The sequence below is a fragment of the Nannospalax galili genome, unplaced genomic scaffold (genome assembly GCF_000622305.1).
Source record: "Nannospalax galili isolate Female #2095 unplaced genomic scaffold, S.galili_v1.0 scaffold373, whole genome shotgun sequence".
NCBI lineage: Eukaryota > Metazoa > Chordata > Mammalia > Rodentia > Spalacidae > Nannospalax > Nannospalax galili.
The window spans coordinates 43,047-55,081 of record NW_008332085.1 but is presented as its reverse complement, the minus strand read 5'-3'; the positions used below and the strand labels follow the sequence as shown (position 1 = coordinate 55,081).

General features: G+C 47.2%; 1 protein-coding gene across 1 annotated transcript; it reads right to left on the bottom strand.

The window, feature by feature from the left end:
• Nucleotides 1–3,717: 3,717 nt before the first annotated feature.
• Nucleotides 3,718–10,550, bottom strand: Crx (cone-rod homeobox). Its single transcript, XM_008827174.1, has 3 exons — nucleotides 10,436–10,550; nucleotides 7,889–8,040; nucleotides 3,718–4,365 (listed from the first exon to the last, which is right to left on the bottom strand). Exons 1-3 carry the CDS (start codon nucleotides 10,533–10,535, stop codon nucleotides 3,718–3,720), a joined length of 900 nt encoding a protein of 299 aa, XP_008825396.1. The 5' UTR covers nucleotides 10,536–10,550.
• Nucleotides 10,551–12,035: the final 1,485 nt, after the last annotated feature.

Here is a 12,035-nt window from a genome sequence, read left to right as displayed (position 1 = left end):
ACAAACACAGAGTGAGAGAGAGAGAGAGAGAGAGAGAGAGAGAGAGAGAGAGGTAAAAATAAGAATAAATATCTTTCATGGCTGGAGAGATGGCTCAGCAGTTAAGAGCACTGGCTGTTGTTACAGAAGACCAAGTTTGAATCCTAGCACCCACATGGCTACTAACAACCATCCAAAACTCCAGTACCAAGAAATCTGACACCCTCTTCTGCACAACACGGGTGCGCTCACATGCATGCAGGCAATCCATTCATACACATAACGTAAAATTAATAAATAAAGTATTGTTTTTTAAAAAGAAGAGAACCTGGGGGCTGGAGAGATGACTCAGCAGTTAAGAACACTGGTTGTTCTTGCAGAAGACCCAGGTTCGAATCCCAGAACCCACATGGCAGTTAACAACTGTCCATAACTCCAGTCCCAGGGGATCCGACAAGGGGTATTGCATGACACGGGTGCACTTACCTACATGCAGGCAATACACAAATACACATAAAATAAAAATAATAAATAAAATTTTAAAAATAAAATAAAAAGAAGAAAAACTGAGTTCAAATCCCCACCACCTACTTAAAAGTCAGGCACAACTATACATGTCTATAACCCCAGTGTCGAGGGATGGAGACAGGAGGATCTTGGGACCTTGCTGGCCAGCCAGCCTTGACAAAACAGTGAGCATCAAAATATAAGGCAGAGTGATAGAAGAAAACACCCCGTCTTCCTCTGACCTCCACATGCAGGAATACAGGCACATGTGTGCCATACACATGAGAGAGAGAGAGAGAGAGAGAGAGAGAGATGAATAAATAAGAGGCAAATCCATGATTGTATCTTTAGGGTACACATGGATGCAGCTGAGGTCACATGGAAGTGCTGGTGTGGGGGAAGGGCATCATCTAGTTCATAACATGGTTGTCCCCACAGAGTTCCCTCCCCACCAGTCCTGGGTCTGAGCCTAATCCTCCCTAATTCTCTGCCATTCTGCTGAGGCTGGACCGTGGTCCTAAGAGGATTGGAGCATTTGCTAAATTAGTCCTGTCCAGGGACACAGGGAACAGCCTGCACGATAGGGGGGATGAGAGCGACAGGCATCTATGGGGGTAAGGACAGAGATGGAAAGAGAGAAGCAGGAAAGACCAGAAAGATCCGGAAAGGAAGACAGGGAGAAGACCAGAAAATGCAGGGTACCAGGTACCATGGCACATATCCATAGGGGCAGGAGAGTTACTGTGAATTTAAGACCCAATGAGGGCTACACAGCAAGATCCTGCTTCAAAACAAAAACAAAAAGGGAGGGTCTCCACATCCCAAGAAGTCAATAAAGCCCAGAGACACCTCTTCCCAGAAGTGGGGCACAAGTGGGTGTTCTAACCCCCTCTCCCTTGGGGTTTCCTCACCTATAAAAGCCATGGCATCTATCTAATACATTGCTGTGATAATTTAAATAGTTAAGACTGGCTTATTTTATTTTACTGTATTAGAAATTGAACCTAGGGCCTTAGCATTCTAGGCAAGAATGTACCCCTGACCCATACCCCCAGCTCCTCACTGGGGGATTCTAGTCAGGTGCTCTACCACTGGAGCCACACCCCAGCCCCTCACTGGGGGATTCTAGGCAGTGCTCTACCACTTACCCATATTCACAGCCCTTTGTTTTTAAACTTATTTGCAACAGGGTCTCTTTAAACTGCCCAGACAGGCCTCAAACTTGAGATCCTCCTCCTCAGCCTCCCCAGTGCTGGGATTCTGGTGGTTGCCACCATACCCTGCTTCAGTGTTCCCTCTTAATTAGCTTCAAGGAGATATGGAGGAAAACCATGGCCAAGACAGAAAATACCCAGGTACACTCACACCCCTAGGGACAGAACAGACAGAGCAAGTCTTATCGCTTTCTACCTAGCCAAGTCTGCCCTCCCAGGAAATAACATGGAAAAAAAAAAAAATCACCCAGACTTAAGTGGAATCCAGCATGTTTAATCAGTTTCATTCTGGGTAACCAGAAAAGGCTTACCAGTGACACCAGTGCACAGGAAAGGAGAGGACAGGAGCTAATGCCAAACCAGGGAGACTCCTGGGGCCCGGTGTGGTGGTACACGCTTTTAAGTCCAGTCCTCTGGAGGCAGAGGCAGAGGCAGGTGGATCTCTCTGAGATCAAGACCTGCTTGGTCTACATAGCAAGTTTCAGGCCAGCTGGAGCTACAGGGAGACCCAGTCTCACAAAAGAAAGAGAGAAAGAGAAAGAAAGAGAAAGGAAGGAAGAAGGAAGGAAGGGAGGAAGGGAGGGAGGGAGGAACAGAGGGAGGAAGGGAGGGAGAGAGGAAGAGGGAGAAGAGGGAGGAAGGAAGGAACAAAGGAAGGAAGGGAGGGAAGGGATTTGTGGAAGAGGAATTGAGGTGGTCTCGTGTAGCATAGGTTGACCTCAAACTCACTGTGTAGCCAAGGATGACCTCAAATTCCTGATCATCCTGCCTTCCCCTCATGTGCTGGAATCACAGGCCTGTGCCATCATGCCCAGTTTATGAAATAGGATGTCAGACATACTCCATGGATGTCTGGAGACCTCCCACCCAAGTGACCTCAGCCTCTTGATGAGATTCAACTTCTGTAAGAGTCTGGATGATCCAGCACTGGAGTCTCTTCCATCTGACCCTGTGAACCTGTGACTGGGGTACCGTGACCTCTAGAACATTCCATCCATCCTTCAAGCCCTTCCAGACCACCACATCAAACTTTCTTTGGAACTTTGGTGTAAGATACAGCTTCCCAGCCCAATTTGGTGGCACAAGCCTGTAGTATAAACATACATACATACATACATACATACATACACACACACATACACACATACATACATATATACATACGTCATATACACAAGAAGATCAAACAGTTCTCTAAACCTATCATGTAAACCTGGCATTCTTTTAACTTTATATAAAATTTCCAAGTGCGGTGCTGGAGAGATGGCTCAGCAGTTAAGAGCACTGACTGCTCTTGCAGAGGACCCAGGTTCAATTCCCAACACCCACATGGCGGCTATGAACCGTCCTTAACTTCAGTTCCAGGGGAATCTGAAGCCCTCTTCTGACCTCTGTGGCATTGCACAACGGGTGCACTCACGTACATGCAGGCAGTACACTCATACACATAAAATAAAAATAATAAAAATTTTTTTTAATTTTCCAAATGAATTTGGGGTGATTTTTATTTTATTTTATTTTGTTTTTTGATACAATGTCTCACTCTGTAGTGCAGAATGGCCTCAAACTTCCAGTAATTCTCCTGCCTCAGCGTGGAGTGCTGGGATTACAGGTGTTGAGTTACCACACCCAGCCAAGGGCCCAGTGAATTCTCACCTAAATATTACTCAAGTCAACAGCAAGACTTGCTTCCTTTCTTTCTGGGGCAAATTTTCAGCACCTTCACTGGAGTGTGTGGATTGAGTACACCAGTCTCAGGGGTGTGAAAACTACTGATGGCTGCTGGGCTGACCCAGGGGAGGGGGTGCCTCTGTGATTGATCAGAGGTGGGCTGTGCAGGGGCTAAGCTCTCCGACGGATCTGAGGTTGGGCTGCACCAGAGGCTGAAGAGGCCACAGCCTTTGGCAGGACTGCTACTTGTGTCCCTTGCTCAGGGCTACTGTCCCGGAACCTAAGCTGGAAGAGGCCCACTGAGTACGGAGAGGGTGCCGAGGCTGTGGGGAGACACAGGTCTCTTCTACAAGATCTGGAACTTCCAGGCACTCTGATCTTTGTAGTCCAGAGCGTCCATGGCGTTGTAGGTGAATTTCCAGGCGCCCGTGGGATCCTTGAATTCTAAACTGTCCACAGGGCTGTAGGCGCTGTAGCTCTGACCTGACAGAGAGGTGGGGGACTGGGCCAAGGACGGTCCCACGGAGGGGCCTGAGAGGGGGCTAAGAGCTGGACCCCCCAACTGGGGCACCATGGGAGAAAGGTAGGGATCCAGCCCATTAAAATAGGAGCTTGGAGACGCATAGGCTGAGGGGGAGGAGCAGAAAGCAGAGGCTGGGGCGTAGGTCATGGCATAGGGGGCTGAGGTGAGAGAGGGCCCAGAGGCCACTAGCCCAGCCCTCTGGGCCTCAGGCAAAGGGGAATCTAAGGCCGGACTCCAAATGGACACAGTGCCTACTGCAGTGGTCGGGGAGCCTGATGATCCAGGCAGAGGAGGGCTGTAGGAATCTGAGATACCCAGAGGGTCTGGACAGACATCTGTGGAGGGACGAGGGGATGTGCCTGCCTTCCTCTTCACAGGACGAGCCTTTGCCTGTGCCCCTGGAGGTTGCTGCTGCTGTTTCTGCTGCTGCCGCTGCTGCCTGCACTTTGCTCTGCGGTTCTTGAACCAGACCTAGAGGGAGAGAGGGAAGGCTGGGATGGATAAGCAAAGGAGACCTCAGAGTCTGAAGCTGCAGAAGGAGGGCGGGGCTATGGGTGAGAAGTGTCAGAGACGCAGGTCTGGACTCTGCATCCAGCGATGGGACAGTTCTGCCCATGATCCTATGTACCCACACAATCATGCATGTACACATGCACATAGCAACCTGCATACACCCCATTCACCCTCCGGATCATATGTATCTCATACATGTATGTAATCATACACATATGCACCCAGAAGTCTGCATGCACGCCTGATCACACACAGATCATACATACAATGATATAATAATCATATGCACACAGGTATCATATATACGTGCAATCATACACATATCCACACAGGAATCTACACACACTCATCCACATACCTGATCACACATATATGCATATAATCATGTATTAGCCTCTCACATACACATACAGTCATACACAGATACAAATACATACCTATATACACTAAGCCATCTGCCCAATCACTTGTACATATGGGCATGCATCATCCCTACACATATCATACAAGCAATCACACACATACACATATGCATATACTATATTTGCATTCACTCTTATCCCTCCATCTGCTCATGCATATATGCATGCAATCATATATGTATCACATATATCATGCATATGACCATACACATCTGAACACATCCAACATGAATATACTCACTGACCCTTCCGATTGTACACACATACATGCATCTAGTCATGTGTACGTGCAGTTTTGTATACAGACACACAATCATACTAGGCATAGAGGTGTGGCTCATTGCTACAGCACTTGCCCAAGCAAGCACAAAACCCTGGTTTTATTTTATGTTTGTTTGGGTTTTTTAATCTTTTTGAGACAGGGTCTCCCTGTAGCCCCAGCTGGCCTGGAACTCACTATGTAAACCAGGCTGGCCTTGAACTCACAGAGATCCGCCTGCCTCTGCCTCCCAAGTGCTGGGATCAAAGGTGTGGCTGCCACACCCAGCTAAAGCCCTGGTTTTAATCCCCTGTATTGCAAAGCATTCACACACACACACACACACACACACACATGCTTGCAAACACACATATATACATGCATATACATAATTCTTCTCTCCATCCACCAGTCCTCTCAGTCATTTAATGAACACGCATTAACTATCTTCTACCACCTCAGGGAGACATCAATAAGGTTAGCCTTCTACTTGCTTGAGGTGTATTAGAAGTAACAATAAATGGGCCAGATGTGATGGCACACACCTTTGATCCCAGCACTCAAGAGGCAGAGGCAGAGCTCTGTGGATTTAGGGCCAGCCTGATCTCCATAGGGAGTTCCAGACTAGCCAGAGCTACATAATAAGGCCTGTCTAAAAAAGAAAAGGAAAAAAGAGAGAGAACAGAAAATGAGTAAATCATACAGAACTGAGGAGGGGGGCAGAGCCATAACTCACTAGGTAGCCCAGACTACCCTGAAAGTCAAGGCATTCCTCCTGCCTCAGCCTCCTGAGTGCTGGGGTTGCAGGCGTGAGCCACCATGCCTAGCATGGTATTTTAGAAGCTGGTGGTACTATGGAAGAAGCAATTAAGCAGGATTGGAGGGGAGCAGTCATGTTGGGGTTTCAAGGAAAAGCTGTAACTTAAAAACGCTATAGTTTTATTTATTTAGGCCAGGAGTGGTGGCACACATCTTTATTCCCAGTACTCGGGAGGCAGAGGCAAGCAGATCTCTGTGAGTTCGAGGCCAGCCTGGTCTACATAGTGAGTTCCAGGACAGTTGGGGCTACAGGGAGACCCTGTCTCAAAAAAAAAAAAAATATGTATTTATCTTTTGTGTGTATGAGTGTTTTTGCCTGCATGAGGCCAGAAGAGGGCATCAAATCCCCTGGGACTGGTCAGACATAGTGGCACATGCCTTTAGTCCCAGCACTTGGGAGGCAGAGGCAGGCAGATCTCTGTGAGTTCAAGGCTAGTCTAGTCTACATAGTGAGTTTCAGGCCAGCCAGGGCTACACAGTGAAACTGTTTTAAAAACAAAAACAAAAAAACATCCCTTGGGACTGGAGTTACTGATGATTGTTAGCTGCTATGTAGGTGCTGGGAACGGAACCCCAGTCCCCTGTAAGAGCAGTCAGTGTTTTTAATCACTAAGCTACCTCTCCAGCCCAAGAATAAATAATGTTTTAGGATAAGAAAAGGGGCAAAGGGACTGGAGAGATGGCTCATTGGTGAAGAGCACTGGATGCTCTTGCAAAGGACCTGGGTTCAATTCCCAGCACCCACATGGTGGCTAATAACAGTTCATAACTGCAGTTCTAGGGAATCTGACACCTTCTTCTGACCTCCAAGGACATTGCACGACATGGGTACACCCACCTACATGCAGGCATTACACTCATATACACAAAAGAAAAAAGAGCCAGGCATGGTGGTGCATGCCTTTAATCCCAGCACTTGGGAGGCCGAGGCAGGCGGATCTCTGTGAGTTCAAGGCCAGCCTGGTCTACATAGTGAGTTCCAGGACAGCTGAGGCTACAGGGAGACCCTGTCTCAAAAAGATCAAAAAAGAAAATAAAAAAGAAAGAAAAAAAAGGAGCTGGAGAGATGGCTCAGTGGTGAAGAACATGTACTGCTTTTGCAGAGGACCTGAGTTTGGTTCCCAGCACCTACACTGGGCAACTCACGCTTACAACTGTCAACTCCAGCTCTAGACAATCCAATGCCCTCTTCTAGCCTCCACAGATACCTTCATTCATGTGTGCCTACCACCCCCATGTACACACACATAAACACATCATTAAAAATAAATTTTTAGCTGGGCATGGTAGTGCACATCTTTAATCCCAGCATTTGGGAGGCAGAGGCAGACAGATCTCTGTGAGTTCAAAGCCAACCTGGTCTACATAGTGAGTTCCAGATCAGTTAGAGCTACACGGCAAGACCCTGTCCCAAAAAATAAATAAATAAATCATTTTAAAGTGTATTTATTTATTTATTTTTATTGTATGTGTGTGAATGTTATGCCTGCATGTAAGTACACCCATGTCATGCAGTGCCAGCAGACTGCCAGAAGAGGGCATCAGGTCCCCTGGAACTGGAGTTATGGCCGTTTTTTTAGCTGTCAGGTGGGGGCTAGGATTCAAACCCAGGTTTTCTGACAGAAAAGCCAGTGTTCTTAACCACTAGGCCATCTCTCCAGCCCAAATACATCATTTTTTAAAAATAAGGAAAAATGTAAAAAGAGGGCAGATGTTATATCTCAGAGGTAAATCACTTGTCTAGCATGTCTGAGACCCTGGATTCAATCCCCAATCTTCAAATAAAAGGAAGCAGAGGGTGCAAAGGTCCTGGGGGCAGGAGTATGCTTGGTGGGCAGAGACCTCAAGTGAGAAGAGGGAACATAGGCAAGCAAGGCCACTTTATAACTGCTCCAGCCTCTCTGTCCTCTCTCCACTCTGGGTCTGACAGGTACCCACAGAAGGTCACAGGGAAGGTCAAGAGAGGTCCAGAACATCCCACCTGAACCCTGGACTCGGGCAGGTTGATCTTGAGCGCCACCTCCTCGCGGGCGTACACATCGGGGTACTGTGTCTTGGCAAACAGGGCCTCCAGTTCCTCCAGCTGGCTGCGTGTGAAGGTGGTCCGCTCCCGCCTCTGCTTCCTGGGGGCACCTAGGTGGCGACAAAAGAGGACCCTCAAGTAGCTAGGTCTGCTGGCCCGAGGCCCTGAGGTTTGGTGGGACATTCTCTCAGAACTCCTTTCTGCACATCCATCTGTTTAAACAACTGGCCGGTCCTTTCCCTGGCCCTCCAGAGCTGGCTCTGTTCCCCGAGGAATTGGAGGTCTGTGTTCCAGTCATGTCCCACGTGAAAGGAATTGGTTTTAGCCCTGTAGAATTCTGTTCTAGTTTGTCCTTGTTAAAATTTTTCTCTCTAGATCTGATGGTACACGTTTGTCATCCCAGCACTCAGGAGGATGAAACAGGCAGGTTTGAGACCTGCCTGGGCTACATACTAAAGTTTCTGGACTGCCTGAGCTACAGATTGAGACCCTGTCCCAGAAAAAAAAAAAAAAAACCTAAGCCAGGCGTGGTGCTAGGCACTTATAATCCCAGTGCTCAGGAGTCTGAGGCAGAAAGATTGCAAGTTTGAGGCTAGCCTGTGCTACATAGTGAGTTCCAGACTAGCCTGGGCCACAGAGTAAAACCCTGTCTCAGAAACAAAACAAATATAAAAAACAGCGAACACAACCAAATTTCAAACAAAACACTAATATATAATAATAGTGATGATAATAATAATATGTTATATATAACCATTTTATATATAATCATATATAATACAATATAATATAATATAATAATATAAATTTTATTCATTACAAGAGGGTTGCAGGGTTTCACTATGTAGCTCAAGCTGGCCCTGAAATCCTAGGCTCCATCGTCCTGCCTCAGCCTGAGGCTATAGGCATGGGCCACCGAAGCAGGCTCTTCTAATATTTCTTACAAAAAAGACATGCTAGACGTTTATATTCCTGACCTATAAAACTAGAAAGTCCATATGGTTCAAAATAATGTAAAGAAAAAGGGCAATAAGATGGCCCAGTAAGTAAAGGAGCTTGCTGCGAAGCCTGACTACCTGAGTTCAATCCCTGGGACCCACATGGTAGAAGGACAGAACAGATACCACAAGTGGTCGTCAGACCTCCACACAAGCACATGGTATAAACTATTTTTTTAAAAAACGTACAAAAAGAATGAAAAGAGGCTGGGAAGGGTGGCACTTGGGAGGCAGAGGCAGGTAGCTCTCTGTGAGTTAGAGAGCCAGCCAAGTCTACATAGCAAATCCAGGTCAGTAAGGACTTCACAGTGAGACAAGAAAGAAAAAGAGAGAGAGAAAGAGAGAGACAAACAGAGAGAGAGACAGAGACAGAGACCGAGGAGAAAGGAGGGAGGGAGGGAGGGAAGGGAGGAGAGGGGAGGGGAGAAAAGAAGAGATAACAGCAGTTCCTGCTCTTGGGAGTTCTCACTTTTCCCTAATAAATCTACATTCACTCAATTCAAAAAAGAAGAAGAAGAGGAAGGGGGGAGGAGAAAGAGGAGGAAGAGGAGGAGGAAGGGGGAGGAGAAATGCTAAAATATCATAGTCAGGCATACTGGTGGTACAGGCCTGCAATCCTACCACTCTGGAGGCTAAATCAGGAGGCTGGGATATGGCTCAGTGGTAGAGCATCTGCTTAGAATTCCCCAGTAGGGTCTGGAAGAAGCTCAGTGGTTAAGAACCTGCCTAGCATCCACAAGACCTTGGATTCTATCCCAACAACCCCCACTCAAAAAAATTAAAAAACAGGGGCTGGAGAGATGACTCAGCAACTAAGAGCAAGGGCTGCTCTTGCTGAGGACCAGGGTTCTGCTCCCAACACCCACATGGCAACTAATAACTGTTTGTAACTCTAATTCCAGGGGACCTGATGCCCTCTTCTGACTTCTGCGGACATTTCATGACACTGGCACACTTACATACATGCAGTCAATACACTCGTACACATAAAATAAAATAAAAATAATAAATAAAATATTGTTTAAAAACCACTGCCATAAAATCAGAGTGCTCACACTTTTTAGAAACAAAGCTTTGCTAACACATGGGAAATCCTCTTGATTTTCCTTTTGGACCGCATTCCCCTCCCTCACTACAGCAGGAGCCAGTATCTTGTCTATTTATTCTCCTGCATCTCAAAGGGACATTAAAAAAGTACCTTAGGCCGAGTGTGGTGGCAACGCCTATAGTCCCAGCACTTGGGAGGCAGAGGCAGGCGGATCTCTGTGAGTTCAAGGCCAGCCGGTCTACACAGTGAGTTCCAGGACAGCTGGGGCTACAGGGAGACCCTGCTTCAAAAAGACCAAAAAAAAAAGTACCTCAGATGCCAAAGTCCCTTGCAGGTAGACATGGAGCTGGTGTATGGCCCCCATGTCCCACACACTACACCCCCATAAGTGCCTTCCTCCTGAACACAAGAGGTTCCTAAGAGACAGGCAGTGAATTTGGGAAGGAGGTGCACACTCACTTGGGTAGGGAACAGCCTGGTGCATCAGGTCCACACTGGGGCCACTCAGGGCCAAGGCATTGACAGAATAGTGAGGCCCCGGGTTCATATACGCCATCATGATCTTCAGGGACGCCGGGCCCCAGGGGAGAACACCTGAAAGAGAAGAAGGATCCCCACAGTCACAGCTGCCACTGCCTGGGCACACGCAGGCTGAGGGTGGCAAGGCTCACACCCACACTCTGCCTGGGGCTCTTTTTTGGCATGTAACTGACGATGCCCACTAATTCTAATTTTTTTCTATTTATTAATTTTGTTTTTGTTTGTTTTTGTTTTAAGCGTGGCATGACAGCAAACACCTTTAATCCCAGCATTGAGAAGACAGAGGTAGGCAGATCTGTGAGTTTGAGGCCAGCGTAGTCTACATAGTGAGTGCTGGGCCATCCAGAGCTGTATAGTGAGATCTTGTCTCAGAAAAAAAAAAAGTGGGGGAAGGGGGGCTGGAGAGATGGCTCAGCAGTTAAAAGCACTGGCTGCTTTTCCAGAGGACCCAGGTTCAGTTCCCAGCATCCAGATGGTGGTTCACAACCACCTATAATTCCAGTTCCACGGAATTCAATGCCCTCTTCTGGCCTCTACTAAGGGCACTGCACATACATGGTGTACATACATACATACACTCTGGCAACACACACACACATACAGATAAAATAAAAATAAAAAATAGATGGGTGTGGTGCCTATGATCCCAGCACTGTGGAGGCAGAGGCAAGAGGATCTGTGAGATTGAGACCAGCCTCATCTACATAGCAAACTCCAGGCCAGCTGGGGCCAAAAAGAGATCCTGTCAGATAGATAGATTAGATAGATGATAGATAGATAGATAGATAGATAGATAGATAGATAGATAGATAGATAGATAGATGATAGATGACAGATAGATCTTTTGAATATATATGTATATATGCACACATATGCTGGTATCTGGGCTAAAGAAGTAGTTCAGTGGATTAGAGCATTTACTGACCTGAGTTCAGATCCCAGCACTCATGTAAAAAAGATGGGCATGGCCCCCAGAGGCCTATAATCCAGTGCTGTGGAAGGCATAGACTAGAGGCTGGCTGGCTGCCACCCCAGCTCTGGGCTCAGTGAGAGACAGAAGCTGGACACAGAATGGATACCAGTTACCAAGACACAGGAGATGCTAAGGCAGGAGGACCTGGTGTTCAAAGCCATCCTAAGCAACATAGTGAGACCCTGTCTCAAAACACTATGTAGCTTAACAACATAGAGCCCTGCCTAGAATCTCCCACTAAGAGGCTGGGGGTATGAATCAGTGGTAGAGCAGCTGCCTAGAATCCCCCAGTGAGGGGCTGGGGGTGTGGCTCAGTGGCAGAGCACCTGCCTAGCATGCCAGAAGTCTTGAGTTTGATCCCCAGCACTGCAAATCAAAACAAAATACTCAACCTAAAAGAGGCAAGAAGGGGGCAAGGGTAAGAAAAAGAACACAGGAGTTATGAGATCCCAGGACTCACATACTGGAAGGAGAGAACAAGCTACATCAAGCTGTCCTCTGATTTCCACAGGAACACTATGGCACATGGGTGCAAACACACAAATA

Coding starts and splice junctions, on each gene's coding strand:
- Crx (XM_008827174.1), bottom strand. CDS start 10,535: ATGATGGCGTATATGAACCCGGGGCCTCACTATTCTGTCAATGCCTTG. Junction 8,041..10,435: donor CCAGGCTGTTCCCTACCCAA/GTGAGTGTGCAC, acceptor GTCGCCACCTAG/GTGCCCCCAGGAAGCAGAGG. Junction 4,366..7,888: donor TGCCCGAGTCCAGGGTTCAG/GTGGGATGTTCT, acceptor CTCTCCCTCTAG/GTCTGGTTCAAGAACCGCAG.